Source organism: Astatotilapia calliptera, chromosome 3 (assembly GCF_900246225.1).
Source record: "Astatotilapia calliptera chromosome 3, fAstCal1.2, whole genome shotgun sequence".
NCBI classification, from domain to species: Eukaryota; Metazoa; Chordata; class Actinopteri; order Cichliformes; family Cichlidae; genus Astatotilapia; species Astatotilapia calliptera.
Window position 1 is genome coordinate 49,034,774 of NC_039304.1, and position 15,081 is coordinate 49,049,854.

At 38.4% G+C, this 15,081-nt stretch overlaps 2 protein-coding genes across 2 annotated transcripts; both read left to right on the top strand.

Annotated features, from left to right (window-relative positions):
* Positions 1-4,689: 4,689 nt before the first annotated feature.
* LOC113015402 (Fc receptor-like protein 5) lies at positions 4,690-6,105 on the top strand. Its single transcript, XM_026157435.1, has 5 exons — positions 4,690-4,721; positions 4,913-4,954; positions 5,178-5,438; positions 5,520-5,765; positions 5,921-6,105. Exons 1-5 carry the CDS (start codon positions 4,691-4,693, stop codon positions 6,103-6,105), a joined length of 765 nt encoding a protein of 254 aa, XP_026013220.1. The 5' UTR covers position 4,690.
* Positions 6,106-10,848: 4,743 nt separating this feature from the next.
* LOC113019641 (low affinity immunoglobulin gamma Fc region receptor II-like) lies at positions 10,849-12,723 on the top strand. The gene is made up of 5 exons (XM_026163408.1): positions 10,849-10,879; positions 11,081-11,125; positions 11,440-11,700; positions 11,783-12,028; positions 12,479-12,723. The coding sequence occupies exons 1-5, from the start codon at positions 10,849-10,851 to the stop codon at positions 12,673-12,675; spliced, it is 780 nt and encodes a 259-aa protein (XP_026019193.1). The 3' UTR covers positions 12,676-12,723.
* The last annotated feature ends 2,358 nt before the right edge of the window (positions 12,724-15,081 follow it).

The window sequence follows — 15,081 nt, forward strand, 5'->3', positions numbered from 1 at the left end:
AAAAACAATTTTCTATTTTAGAAAAACATGGCCACAAACAAATACGCAAGTCTCTTCACTACTGTTTCCAGCTTCAGTTCAAAAGTGGTGTGTTTACTGGGATCAACAAAAGCTTCATCACAAAATGTGAATGGACTTTTTAAATATGGAAAACAGATGAATGAGGAACTCATCAGTGTTATAAAGCAAGCACAAGAAGGTGCAGGTTAAATGACAACAGCTAGTATTGTAGATGGGTGAAGGAGCCATGATTACATCCCTCTCTGGTCTGTGGATGGAAAAAAAATAAGATGTAATCTGCACAATGAGGAGGTTAAGCTACAGAAAGCTAGAAACACTATTTTATACCATACTGTATTTCTTTAGTTGTTCACAAGTTGTAATTTTAACAGTTTGGACTTGCAGGACATGCATGAGGAAATGCAGTTTCTGGGAATTTTCACCCGCTGATTTTTATTTAATTTCTGCTATCCCAGTCAGCTGGAGACTCAACGCACAGAGTGAGACATGTTCAGAGCCCACCTGTTATATTTACCTCATGTTCAATCTTTTGTAAATGTAACTTTCATGATATAGGAAACTGCAGCAAACGATGATTAGTAGCACAAACAGATTGTTTCTATAAGTAGAAGCATTTGGTTTAATTAAATGTAGTTTTCTTTATATAGCGTCAAATCCTAATAACAGTTGCCTCAAGGTGATTAATAATTTTTTATTCTTTACTAAAAACCAGAATAGGATATATTTGAATTGACAAAAATTAGTTGTCTTGTTGGTATTTCCTGCATCTTTGTTTGTGTACGTGTTAAATATTCAAGGCTTTGTATTTTGTTTTTTGTTGTTTATTTTATTGGTATTCTATATTTTTCAACGTTTATCCTCAACCTCCCGTTTTATTTTGATAATAGTTCGTTTTATGTTCACAAACACAAAGAATACAAACTGCTTCTCTTTAAGAGATCTACTCTAGCACAAGGTTGTGAGTTACAATAGTTACATATGGGATGCTTGACAGAATTTGATTTCCCTTGCCTTTCTGTCTTTACCACCGGCACACACTCAACTCTGGAGTTCTGACATCCAATGTAACTGTAACGCAGGAGGTGCAAGGGAAAACTATGTTTACTCAATCTCCATTAATGATTTTATTTAATCTGAAACATACGTAAACACACACTCCCACATGCTCATACACTGCAATACAGCAATGATCTAAGAAAAAATTGGGATCAGACACAATTCCCTCTAATGATACCTCCTGTCTTCTCTCTCTTGCGCTATGTGATCACACAGATCATGTTTGCTGCCAATTAGTTCAATACTGTGTCATTTACACTAATTTAAATGTTTCCTCTTCTATCAAGCAACTGAACAAGTGGTAAATAAGTGACTTTAATAATGCCCATTAAATACCAAACAATATTTCCTAATCATTATTATTTTAAACATTGACAGAAATCACAATACACAGATATTTTAATGGTTTTAAAGATGCTATCAGGCACATGTACACACTGTCAAACTTGTAAACTTTTTGTGCCCAGAAATAAATCTTGCAATATTTCATGACGACCAGCAGATGGCAGTTGGGCTAAAATGAACAAATTTTAGCCCAACTGCCATCAATAAAAATAACTCACTGGAAAACTAAAAACAAAAGTACAGACTGTACTTAAATAGAACTACAAATACTGATTCATCTTCTTTACTCAAGTGAAGGTGAAAAAGTAGACGCTCTAAAAAGTACGCAAAGCAAGAAAGTAAAAGTAGCCCCATAAAAAAAACATTTCCATGAGCTATTTTTATGCAGAACTACCTGCACATTGTGCTAATGTAATGTGCTGGAGCCACTATAGGGAAGCTGTACAAACAGATACTTACAAATAGCTCTGACAGCACTGAGCAGCTCCTTCAGTGGCTGCGGCATCCACGATGTGGGATGGAGAGATTTCGTAGGTCTTTCCTCCCCACTGCTGTCAGACTCAAACAACAAAGACTTCAACTGATCAAACACACACTTCCACACATGTGCAATAGCAATAACACTAAGTGCAATACTCTTTTCTGGCATTGCTGTATTATACTCAATTGTATATAGCATTTGTATTCTATTTTATTGATTATACATAGTATTTAATTTTATTTTATTCTATTCTATTGTGTACGGTATCTTATTGATATCTTATTCCAGTGTTTTTCTGTAATTTTTCTAGGCAACTTTGCACTGTTCACACCTGTAACAAAACAAATTCCCCACACGTGGGACTAACTTTTTTGTTTTCTTTTTTTCCTGTCCTGTCCAGCAGTGTAACAATCAGAATTGTTGTCTGAAGGCCAAAGAAATGCCCAAAAGATTTATTTCAAAAGTGGATAATTTTGGCTGTTGCTTTACTTGTCCACTATCCATATTTTATTAGAAGTGAATTAGTTTTTTTTTTAGTTTTTTTTTAATTTTGAGTTATTAAAATCACACAAGATGAGGAGAAGGAAAAGAGAAAAGAAAAAAGAATGAGGAAGAAAGTTAACAGAAGGAGAGGGAGAGAAAAAAAACTAATAAATTTGCTTGACCTCCAGCTGAAGAAAAAAAAATGTGAGAAAAAGCAACACAGCAGGAAATCCACAGAAACAACCAACATTGTATAAGTAACCGTAAATAAGAAATATTAAATGTTATTGAGCAGAATACAGTATTATTACAGTTTTTTCTGATTGCTTAGGCACATTTTTTGTAACTATTGGCTAATTTTGCAAAACTCTACACACAAATAAGAAAACCTGTCACCCAATAATCAAAACATTGTAGTTCTCTTGCAAAAGCAAACACAGCTAGATTAACTCTTCACACCTTCGTAAAAATGGTGTTTCCGTATCAAACAGTACACACAAGCCATCATCTACTAAGCACACAATGCGCCAACTGCACACTGATGGTATGAATACAAAACACATCTGGCTTTTGCTTTCTCTGTGCACAAGGTAGGCTATGTCAGTTTGAGCTCATACTTCTGTCATAGATCCATAAGCATAGAGGGATCCAAACTTCAAGTACTGGTGTTTATTCAAACACATCAAAACAAACACAAGTGTTTATTTCCAAGTATAGGATTATTTGCAATCGCCATAATGACTATATGGGTTACTTGGTCTGCAGTGAACATGCTTCCTCTGCCCCAGCATCTGGTCATCTAGCAATTCTGTAAAGTAACAATTTCAGTATTTTCACATCAATGGTATTGGTGTGTTTCTCATTGGCATATGGCAGTGCTACAAATCTTTGTGCGAAGTGACTATACTCACCGATTCTCATTTCAAGATGTCCCTATGGTGCTTGCTAAAGTGTAGCGGCTCGAGTTAGGCTGGACCCGTTGGCCAGCTACCCTCAGGGTCATTCCACGGTTGATGACATGGTCCACTATTGTAGCTCTGATGTCATCAGCAATTCTATTTCTTACTCTTCCTACCCTTCCTCTCCCCCCCTCCTCATCTTCCTCTCCCCCCTCCTCGTCTTCCTCTTGCTCCTCCTTGTCCTTGTCGTCCTCTTCATCCTACTTCTTCACCTCCACGTCCTCTTCCTCGGCCTCCTCTACTTCTCACTCTTTCTGCTCCCTCCATTGTACTCCGCACACACAGCTTACCTGTATTATAGTGCTTAGGCTGATTGCAAAGTGAACTAATTATCTAAAAAAGTTTTCACATATGAAAGTGTGCCAGACAGTTGGCAAGTTAGTGTTAATGATAGCCATACATGTGTATACTTTTGCTAGGAGTGTGTTGGAAATTTGGTAATTGAGTGTTGTGCAGTGAATTGTGCCTACAGTTTTGCAAAGTGTGTGTTACAAAATTGCAAACTGAGTGCAAAGCAGTTTTTGTGCTTTTAGTTTTGCAGACTCAGTGAGTGGTTTTGCTATAAGTCTGAATAGTTTTAGAGATTGTGCTACAGGAATCACAGTTAGGGTTTAAGCATTCAGAAAAAACTGTAATACATGACATGTTTAGAGTCAGCAGCCGACCAAGATCAAGCCCAAGAGTGTGTCTGTACATCACTGTTTGTGCACCTGTGTGAACATGTGAGTGTTAAGCGTGCTTGTGTTCATAAGGTTTCTCCTTTTAAGTATCTAATAGTAGGTGTGGGGAGCCACAGTCCTGCCCTCCAGGACATGAAGCAGGCATGGAGGGGACTCAGGCCCCAGAAATCCAGAGGCCTCCCAGACCAGGAGGATAACAGCAGGGGCAAACCCCTCAACAGGTAAAATGGAGAGGTGGGCACCGACACTACAGGTGAGGCTGAATAAACAGACCGTCTGGACTCCGTTCAGGGTGCCCACCCCCAAGGCCCTATATGTATGACAGTAGGGGTGAGAGGACAAATAACAACAGTGATATAAATGATGAGGATTTGTTTATTACTGTCACAATGAAAACCATGTGTTAACATGCTGATGCATGAAACTAAGAAGGCAGACATGATAGATATGCAATGACTGCAAGTTGTATTAAAAGCAGCAGTTTGTTTTCTCCCCTTTTATAGTGATCTGAAACTGCGGGTAACTTTAATGTAACGTAGCTTATTCAAATACTATTTTAAAATGTTTAGCATCGCTTCAGCTGCAGAAAGAAGCCACACAGGAAACACCCCCTGCTCACTGACTTAACATTTGTCAAGTGTGCACATAGTCAGCAGCAAGACAGCATGGAGGTCAGAGCTCTGTGCATCAAACTGTGTACGTACTTTTTTCTTTTTCTACATTAGAGCTAAATTATAAATAGTTTAGTAAATTTAATAATGAGGTTTAGATGTAATACTTTTTTTAACTTTCAGAAAATATTTTCTAATTTAGTTGTGCCATCCTGAGATGTTATTATTATTGCACTGTAGGCCTCAATAATTTGTATCTCTTTTCTGTCTCTTCAGTTATGACTCTTGTGGTCCTTTGTGCACATGGTCAGAAAGTTGGCAAGTATCAAAAAATTGCTTGTTGATATGGATGTTGTTTAGTATTTTGTGTTTTGTGGACCAAATATATGAAAAGTAGGAAAAAAAAGTATTCTTTTGTGATCATGTATATAAAGAGTTATGGTGCACATTTTCAGTTCATTTTCCTTTTTTCCTGAAATGTTGTTTTCTCTATATTTAGGTAAAGCTCATCAGTGATTCTTTTCGTTTGTTCTTTTCTCAGATGCAGTGTCCTTTCGAATCAGTCCAAACAGACTGCAGTTCTTTGAATATGAATCAGTAACATTTTACTGTGATGGGGTCCTTTATTGTCAAGTTGTTCATAAATTCAAAGGGAAAATAGAATCATGTAATAAAACTAACATGAAAACACCAACAGGATCATACTGCACCATTTCAAATATTTATCCAGATGATGGTGGAGAGTACTGGTGTGAGACTGAAGGAGGGAAAAGAAGCAACAAAATCAACATAACTGTCACTGGTATGTTTACAACAAGGTAACAATATTTTGTAATTTTAAATTATTTTATTGTCACATGAATCACAGACTTGTCTCATACAGTTGGCTCTGTGATCCTGGAGAGTCCTGCCATTCCTGTAATAGAGGAAGGAAATGTGACTCTGAGCTGCAGAAACAAGATGGCTTCTTCCAACTTCAAAACTGATTTCTATAAATATGGACATCTCATCCATAATAGCTCCACAGGAAACGTGACAATCCACAGAGTTTCCAAGTCTGATGAAGGACTTTACAAGTGTGGGATTTCGGGAGTTGGAGAATCATCAGAGAGCTGGCTCAGTGTCAGGGGTGATTTGAAGCCTTTATAACCTTCCTGTTGTGTTGTCTGATTGTCCGTCCCTCAGGTTTTTAGAAGCTTTTAATGCCAGATATGTAACGTTTTAAACATCATCTCAGTATAAGGAAGCTTGAATTAACATTTTATCTTCCGCTTATTTTTTTAGCTTTTAATAATTCAGCAACTAATCCAGACATTTACAAAGATACAAGACTTTTCACCTGTGATGCCACACCTTGGATCATTTCCACTACTGTATTCGGTGCTCTGTTGTTGTTGGTGGGACTGTACCACTTTGGCAAATGTTGCTGGGAGAGAGGTAAAAAAAAACCACCAATTGCTGCTACCTAAATGTTTTTACATGGATTATGTTTATTATGTGGTTAAGTTTAGTTGGTGCATAATGTTTGAAAACAATGTTCATTTCTTTCTCGCTGGCTATGTTGATACAGTTTATTTTATTATTCTTTTTTCCCCTTCAGCAAATTTCTTCTGTCCATCAACAACAGTCAATGGTTCAGGCTCAGCCAACGATCAAACAGGTCAGAACACAAACACTGTGGCAGTGTTGTTTTTATACCATCAAACTGAAGGAAACTGGAAGATATATAATTTGAAACAGAAATGCTCTTATCGATTATTTGGATATTGTACTGAAGTTATACTGAGTTTATTTTTTAATTTATTTATTTATTGATAGGCTAAGGCTATAGACTATTTATTAAGCTAAGCAAGAGTCTGTGCCTGTTTTCATATATTTTGATAACTTTTGTTATTTTACAGCTTCCACAGCGGCCAATATTGTGAATCCAGTCAGAGAAATGTATGCTGTTATAAGAAAAAAAAACAGGAAGAAGAAAGGTATTTTATAAAACATGTCTCTAAATTGACAAGCAGACAATCATAATTAGTTTTCTTGTTGCTATTACCTGCATTTTTGTTTGTATATCTAATCATTTATAAATTTGGAGATTTTAGTGATAATTTTCAACGTGTAGGATATTTTTATTTTCTTTGTTGAGTGTTATATAAAGAACAACCATGTTTTCTCTCCTTTATGCAAAGTATTGAGTAGGAGCCAGAAAATTATACCATAGCTTAGCACACATTAAAGGGTTGTTTGTTTGTTTGTTTTTACCTCAGAGTCCTGCTAGCAGCAGGTAACATAATGGACTGATAGGAATAGTATTGATTTTCATTTCTAACTCTGAATGAGAGATTTTCCTAAAGTTTCACATGAAATTGAATGACCACAGTGAATGATAACCAAAGATCATCATCCGTTATATTACTGTTAATATAAGTGATGACCTCTCAGCTTTACTGCTTTCCTCTATTAGACAAAGATGTACTGTCCTCTAGATCCATATTCTACAGCTCAGGCTGTCAAATATGTGTCCAGAATATGGGTCTAGTGACACTTACCCACAAGTTGCAACTCAATTTAAAAAAATCATCGTAATGGGTGATCCACCTGGGGACTCACTCAATGCTCATGTGTCCATAAGTGCACATGGCACCAGAACACCCTAGGCCTCAGGTCAATGATCAACTTTGTAATCGTATCATCAGATCTACAGCCATATATTGGAAAGTTGCGTAAAGAGAGGTACTGAGCTGTCAACTGATCACCACCTGCTGATCAGGTGGATCACACTGTGGGGGAGGAACTGGACAGACCTGGGGTGTGTTGGGAATGCCTAGGAGATGACCCCATCCCTACAATCTTCAACTCCCACCTACATCAGAGCTTTGACAGCATTCAAGGGATATTGGGGACACTTAGGCCAAGTAGAACACAACTCAGGCAGTGGTTTGAGTGGCTGGACTTCGGAGAGGCCATGGAAAAATGCTTTCGGACTACCTTGAAGAGATTCTGGTCAGACAACTCAGGAGGGGAAACGGTAAAGTGTGGGTGGAGCGCTGCTGACTTTGACTGAGGATATTCTCGGGCGGTGGAAGGGATACTTTATCAGTGGGATTACCTCCTTAATCCCACTGACACATCTTCCATAGGAGAAGCAGTGTCTGGGATAGGGGTGACAACTCTCCATCACAGGGAGTGAGGTCACTGAAGCAGTTAAACAACTCCTCGGTGGCAGGGCTGCTAGGTTGGATTAGGTTCACCCTGAGTTCCTGAAGACTATGGATGTTGTAGGGCTCTCTTGATTTACACACCTCTGCAATGTTGCATGGAGATCATGGGCAGTACCTATGAAGTGGCAGACCGGGTGGGGGTGCTTCAGAACTTCAAAAAGGGGGACTACAAGGTGCCAGGGTGCTGGAAAGGAGAATCTGTCCATTATTCGAACATTTGATTCAGGAAGAGCAATGCGATTTTTGTCCAGGTTGGTGGAACACTGGACAAACTCTTTACGCTCTCAATGATACTTGAGGGTGCATGAGTTGGCCCAACCAGTCTGCATGTGTTTTGTGGACTTGGAGAAGGCATTCGAACCATGTTCCTCAGGATGTTCTGTGGGAGGTGCTTTGCTTCTTATATAACTGTTGTTAGTGATTTCCGGTGTCCCATCTGCTTTATCAGTTTACAGCTCTATAAATACCATTACGTGAAAAAAAGCTAATTGTGGTGTCCATTAATCTGAAAATGTCACATTACTTTATTTTGCAAAACAGATGCAAATGCAAGTTTGTTGTCAGTGATGCAAAGTCTGATACTGAGCATGTCTCTAACTTAGATGCGGTCTTGTACTCAGAAATAAGTGCCGTTTCTGTTCAATATAGTCAAAGAAAATTATGTGGCTTTCTACTTTTGTTTGACCACACTGTGTGAAAGCAGAAGTCATAAGCTGAGTGTTAGCGATGATGAAGAAATGGTTATGAGACATACTCAGCTTCTCTGTGCTTCCCTTTAATTAATTACAGTAAACTTATACTGGTCCACTGGTTCCCGCACTCATATTAGTTCCTGGGGTGGAGACAGCTGGTGTCCAGCCATCACCTGCTCCCCAGATGAGGATAGCCATAACCCAGTTCATTCCTGCACCTGTACATGTTCCTCATGCAGGGGCAGCTGGTGTCCAGCTACTTCTTGCGCCTTTCCCTGTTCCTAGTGTCATGATCCCCGTCCCTCTCTGGCTGGCTCGTGATGGCTGCAGGTTTTGTTTATGTGTTGTTCTCTCTCACTCTCTCCTGCCTGCCTGGGTGGAGCTCGTTATGGGCTCTTGCTCTTGGCCCGCACACCTGTGCTGATTGCCACCACCTATTAATGATCAGTGCCATAACACCAGGGTGCTCTGTAACTATTTAATTCTCTGGCACGGAGCAGTTAGTTGTGGGAACGTTGAACTTGTGTTTGTTCTCTCACCTCTTTCTTAGAAATCGCTCTTTGTTTACTCACCTGTTGAACTAACCTGTGCTCTCTATATATAGATTTCACTGGACCTTGTGACAGACCCTCCCTTGTGATTTCTGTGTACGGCAGCATGAGTGGAGATCTGGATGAGACAGTGGCTGAAGAGGAGTGAGTATGTGCAGAAGAGAAGTGGTGGTGATGGTGCTGAAGAGGAAAGTGTGTGTGTGGATTCCCTTTCCTCTTCCCCCTGGACCCCTGCCCAACTCACTGTTAAAATATATATATAGCACTGTGGTTCACCCCTTTTCTAAATAAACTGTCACCTTTCTGCTTGCCAGAACTCTGTCTGTGTGTGAGACTGTCCGTTAGGAAGAAGCAAGCCCATCCCTCCAACCATACCCATTTCTCAGGTGGGGACAGCTGGTGTTTAGCCAGTCCCAGAACCCAATGAGAGGGCTCCGCGCTGCTGGCCGCACGGCCGACCCGAACTGCTCTGTGTAGGCCACTGGCTACGTGGCCAGGCCCCTAAACTGCTTGTTCTTTTTTTGGAACTCTAATGACCCAGTGTTTTTGGACTTTGTTTATTATTGTGGTGATATGTGTTTCTTATTTATTTGGTATTGTTTAGTTTCCTTCTGCTTGTAGTTTAATCATGTGTATTTCTAGTTCTTAGTTACTTGTTTATTTGGTCGGTTCTCTTTCGTGTCCTGTTTGTCTTGGTCTTGCCTCCCCAGAATCTCCTGTGTTAGTTAGTTGTACCTCACTGTAAAGTCTGTCTTGTCACCATGTTTTTGCATCTGTTTCCCATTCATGTCTCTGTGTGTCTGTCCGGTTTCTGTCATGCTGCATGTCCTTCACTCACTCGCCCCCATTTTGTGTCTTCGTGGTCTTGTGTCTGTTTCCTTCCTCTGTTCTCTGTATTTAGACAAACTGCATCTCATGTGTTTCTTGTGTTTTATTATTTGTTTTATTCTGAGTCTTTTGTTGTGTGCACATGTTCAGTTTTGCTTCCCCTGTCTCATCAGTTAGATTATGTCCATCCATCTTCCGCAGGTGTTTTCCCTCTGCCCTGATTCCCTCTTGCGCATATATGGTCTTTCTCTCTCTTCATCCAGTGTCACGATCTCGTTCTTGCTGCATATTTTGCCTGTTTGGATCTCTGAGTGCCTGCCAGTTAAATTATTCAAATTTAACTTATAACTTATAATATAAATATGTTATAATATAATACAAATGTAACTTAAATTAATTATTCAAATAAAACTGATTCTGAGTCCAGTTCAGCCTTTGACTCCCTCATATTGGGTCCACAACTCTTCCTGCTAAACACAGCATAAGATGACAAGTTTGCACTGAAATGTGTGTCTTCACTATAAAGTATTGTTTTTATCTTCTGCAGTAGAAGATTAAAACAATCGTCTATATGTATCAGAAAACACCAACTTTTATGTATGTATTCAAATAATTCTGACATTGCTTGAAATAGTTATGTGGATCTCTTTTTCGCTGCTTCCAGCTTCAGTTTAAAACTGGCTTCATCACAAAATGTAGAGTAACTGTTTGATTAAATAAAAAAGCAGAAGAATAACGAACCCATTGCTGCTCTAATCCAAGCATAAGATGAAGGTTAAATAACTACAAGTTTCACTGAAGGCAGCATCAGGCTGTCTTTGTGTCAGATGACCAACCACAACCTCACCTCTGGTTCTGTGAAAACTATTTAGAGTTCTTTCAAATTAGTCACAGAAAGAGAGTCTGTTGGTCTGCAGCAAGACATCATGGAGGTCAGAGCTCTCTGCATCAGACTGTGTGAGTACTGTCTCCATTTATGCATTAAAGCTAAACTATAAAGACTTTGGTAATGTGAAAATGTTGTAAATTTAAAGCTATCATACTGAGGACCCTTTTGGTGGCACATTAGAGATGTAACAAATACCATTTTTAGCTGCTAGATTCAACAAGTTTTAAAAGTGAATATACTGATTTTTATCTGTGTTTTTGGCTTATCAGTGATGATCATTGCAGTCCTGCTCTGCTCACATTCTCAGAAAGCTGGTGAGTATAATCTGTTTCTCATTGGTATGACCATTAATTTTATTTTTTAGTTCGAAGCAGTAGGCAGTTTAAAAGAAGTAAAAAAGGATGTGCCAGTTTAGCTCAGAGTACAGTGTCACTTTTGGCCCTGTACTGCATCTCTTGTCGTTCTTCCCCCTAATTCTGGGTTTAATCACTGGGAAAGTTCTCATAGCCAATTACCCAGTTATGATGAGGATTTTATTTACTGTTATGCTTTCCATTTTGTTTTATTGTAAGAGTAACTCCAGAAGTTTTTGAATTAATCAGTAAACTGTCTCTTTTTCTTCATCTAGATGCAGTTTCTCTTCATATTTATCCAAACAGATTGCAGTTCTTTGAATATGATGCAGTGACATTTTACTGTGAAGGAGTCGATTATTGTGAAGTTATGCATAAAGTCAAAGGGAAAATAAAAACATGTCCCAAAACTAACAAGAGAACACCGACAGGATCATCCTGCACCATCACAAATGTTTATCGTGATGACAGTGGGGAGTACTGGCAAGAGACTAAAGGAGTGATCAGAAGCAACAGTATCAACATCTCTGTCACTGGTATGTTTGCAGTGAGACAATATTTTGTGATTCATTTTAATTACATGTAATATCAACTAAATATCAGACTCATGTTACTTAGCTGGTTCTGTGATCCTGGAGATCCCTGCTGTTCCTGTGATGGAGGGAGAAACTGTGACCTTGGGCTGCAGAAACAAGACAACTTCCTTCAACTTCACAACTGATTTCTATAAAGATGGACTCCACATCAGCACCAACTCCACACAAAACATGACCATCCACAGAGTTTCAAAGTCTGATGAAGGATATTACAAGTGCAGCATCTCAGGAGCTGGAGAATCACCAGAGACCTGGCTCAGTACCACAGGTGAGACAATGAAGAGGTATTTTTTTCTCCCTTTTAATGCCAGTCGTATTACAACTGTAATATGTGAGCAATGTGTCAGCTATAAAGAAACTTAAGTTGTTTCTATTCTGTCAGACAAAATCAGCAGAAATTGTAGTCTAACTCTATTCTCATCACTCCTGTCTCCTGCTTTGTGTGATTAAAAACTGTTTCATTACTAAATAATTCACTATATTTTTGTCACACGAGTGACATGGTTTCTTCCCTAGTTAAGCCTTTAACAGTTTGGCAGTCTATGGGGATTAACTAACTTTCCCCTCTAGTGGACATTGGAGGAACTGCATCTCTGGCAACTTCTCAGCCCTTGAATTTAATTAAATGTAGATCCAAGATAAATAACCAAGGTGACCACATATAGTTAATTAATTTCTATCATCTCTCCAGTCAATCACTTGAAAACTCATCACACAGACACTGAGATAAACCCCTTCTCAGAGGCCAGCTGTCATATCTACCTCGTCTTACGGACCGTGTTCACCATGGTGATGGTGGCTCTGCTGCTGGTGGTGGTGGGACTTCTTAATTCTGGGAAATTCAGAGCCGCAAAAACTAACTCAAGTTCAGTCCCATGTAAATGTAAATGTCATGTTACTGCAAGCAGTGAATGATTACAAGTAGCACAAATAGACAATAGAAAGCTGTACCTCATTACTTTACTTTACCTCACGCTCTATTTGATGCATCATGTGCTGTGACTGCTTAGACACAGAGTGGTTAGGACTGTTTTTTATAGGTGTTTTTTTCTTTTTTTGGCAGTGGTCAAAAATGTCTCTGCAAGGCATGCACAATTGTGTGCATGTGATGTGTCTCTGCATCAAACTTTAATTTTCATTATCAAACTAAAATGTAGAGATTGTTACATTTATTGTTGTTAAAATGCTGTGATGTTTTAAATGTTGGTGACACCTCAGAGCCAGACCATGTGAAGTCGAGGTCGTGTGGGTAGTGCCGCACTCCCTATGTTAAAAAAAAGACAACACAGTACGTTTTGCAAAAGGCAAAATACAAAAAAACAACACAAAAAGGAAAACAATTACACTTTAAAAATGTCATTATTGAGGAAATGCATGAGAAGTAATAAGTATTCATTATCCAATTTATATTGATGCACAGACTCATACCTCTCACTGATGAATGTAGTTATAGACATTTTGAACACTGATCAATTTCCCAATTGCCCCTCATGAAGAAATTATTACCATTTAAGCAACATTTGAGGTATTATAACCATGTACCTGGATGATGGTGATACGTTGGCCTAATATGAACCTCTGTAATATTTTGGTGTCTGTAATTGAGCTATTTGTATATATTAGAGCTATATTTTGTAAACTTTATAATGTATTGCAATATTTAATTAGTTCACTATGTTACTGTTAATGTCTTGGAGCAACTGTAAACCACATAGGGATAATTAAAATATTATAATTCTGGTTCTATTTTATTGCCAGCCATTCACACAAACACTGTTTTTGTATCTAACATTCATACTCTGATGAACACAGACCAAGTCAAGCATTAGTATCTTTCCCAAGGATGAAGTCACCTCACTGACTGCTACATAGAGATTGGAATAAAGAAGAGTTGTCCATTTCCTTGTTTACTTACTGATTCCATTTATCAGTTCAAGTTGCACAATCAGCTGATTTTAGTTCATATCCCAGAGAGAAAAATAATAGCACTTTTTACTACTATTATATGTATTATTACTTTTTTATTGCAAAAAGGGCAAGAGCGTAATGGTGAAGTGGCAACTGGACAAAAAACTGCATTATGCAGTATGTTAACACATCTTGGTTCTTTGCAACAATCTATAAAGGCAGCATGCTAATGCTAAGCTAGCCAAGAAACAAAAGTGATACTAAAGCTGAGTGAATGCCTACCCCAGTCCAGCAGCCAGACTGTGAACTTAACTCATTCACTGCCATTGACGTCTATAGACGTCAATTGAAAGGCTTACATTGACTGCCATGAAAATGGCTGGCAGTGAATGAGTTAAGCAAGTAAAAAATGGATGGGCAGCCAGGCTCCAGTTTCCATTTCCACCTGTTCTTGGTTCTGAAACCGAATGATTGTGGTGATCACTTTGTGCTGGTTTTCATCTTTGCTTTGTACTACCGGCTTTGTGTTCATAACTAAATACCAAAGACAAATATCATATCTGTGTCCTCATTAGGATAGGGATTTGTGTCGTAGCCTATAAGTTTATATTGTTAAATAGTAATTATGAGATGGTGTGTTTCAGGTTATTTTACAGACAAATGCAAAAGCAATTTAACAAGTTGTATACTGAGTTACATTCTCCTGGAAGTTAGATATTCACTAATGCACCACATTGCTTTTAAGAAAAGTGTTTTAAATGTGTAATATTACATTTTTTTGAGTAATAGCTCCAACACTGATCGCAAAAAAGATGTGAAATGCCTCCAACATACACAGCCATCTAACCATACAGCAGGTAATTCATTTGCAAATGGAATGTCTTCCACATGCTGCTTAGTGATGGTGGTGACTGTCAAAGTGGAGCCAATGAGAATCGATAAGAACATGGATAAGTGATATTGATAATGGAATTGGATCTGCAAAACTTTAGCAGTGGCTGCCTTGCTATAGACCATAGTTGCCAACAATAATGTGCAATGATTAATACAAATACAGTATATAACTCTAGGTGAAACACTTTAATATGCTGATGTGCTGAATAATGATAAAAAAAAATAAAAAGCTAAAAAATTATTGATATATTTGCAGTTGGTCCTAAAGATGATTTCTTATATGCACATCTGGTTATTATTCTTCATCATAGTCAAAATTGTACTCAGGGTCAACAAGCATGTAGTGTTTTTCTGCCTGACGAAAGTGAATGCTGCAATGTTCATGATTTACTGCAGGTGGCAGAGATGGATTGAAATGAACACATGCTGCCATCAATGCAAAGGGACCCACTGCAGGGCTCTAGACTAACTTTTTGCCATGGGCGTACCGGTACGCCTAACTTTAAAAAGTTAGGCGTA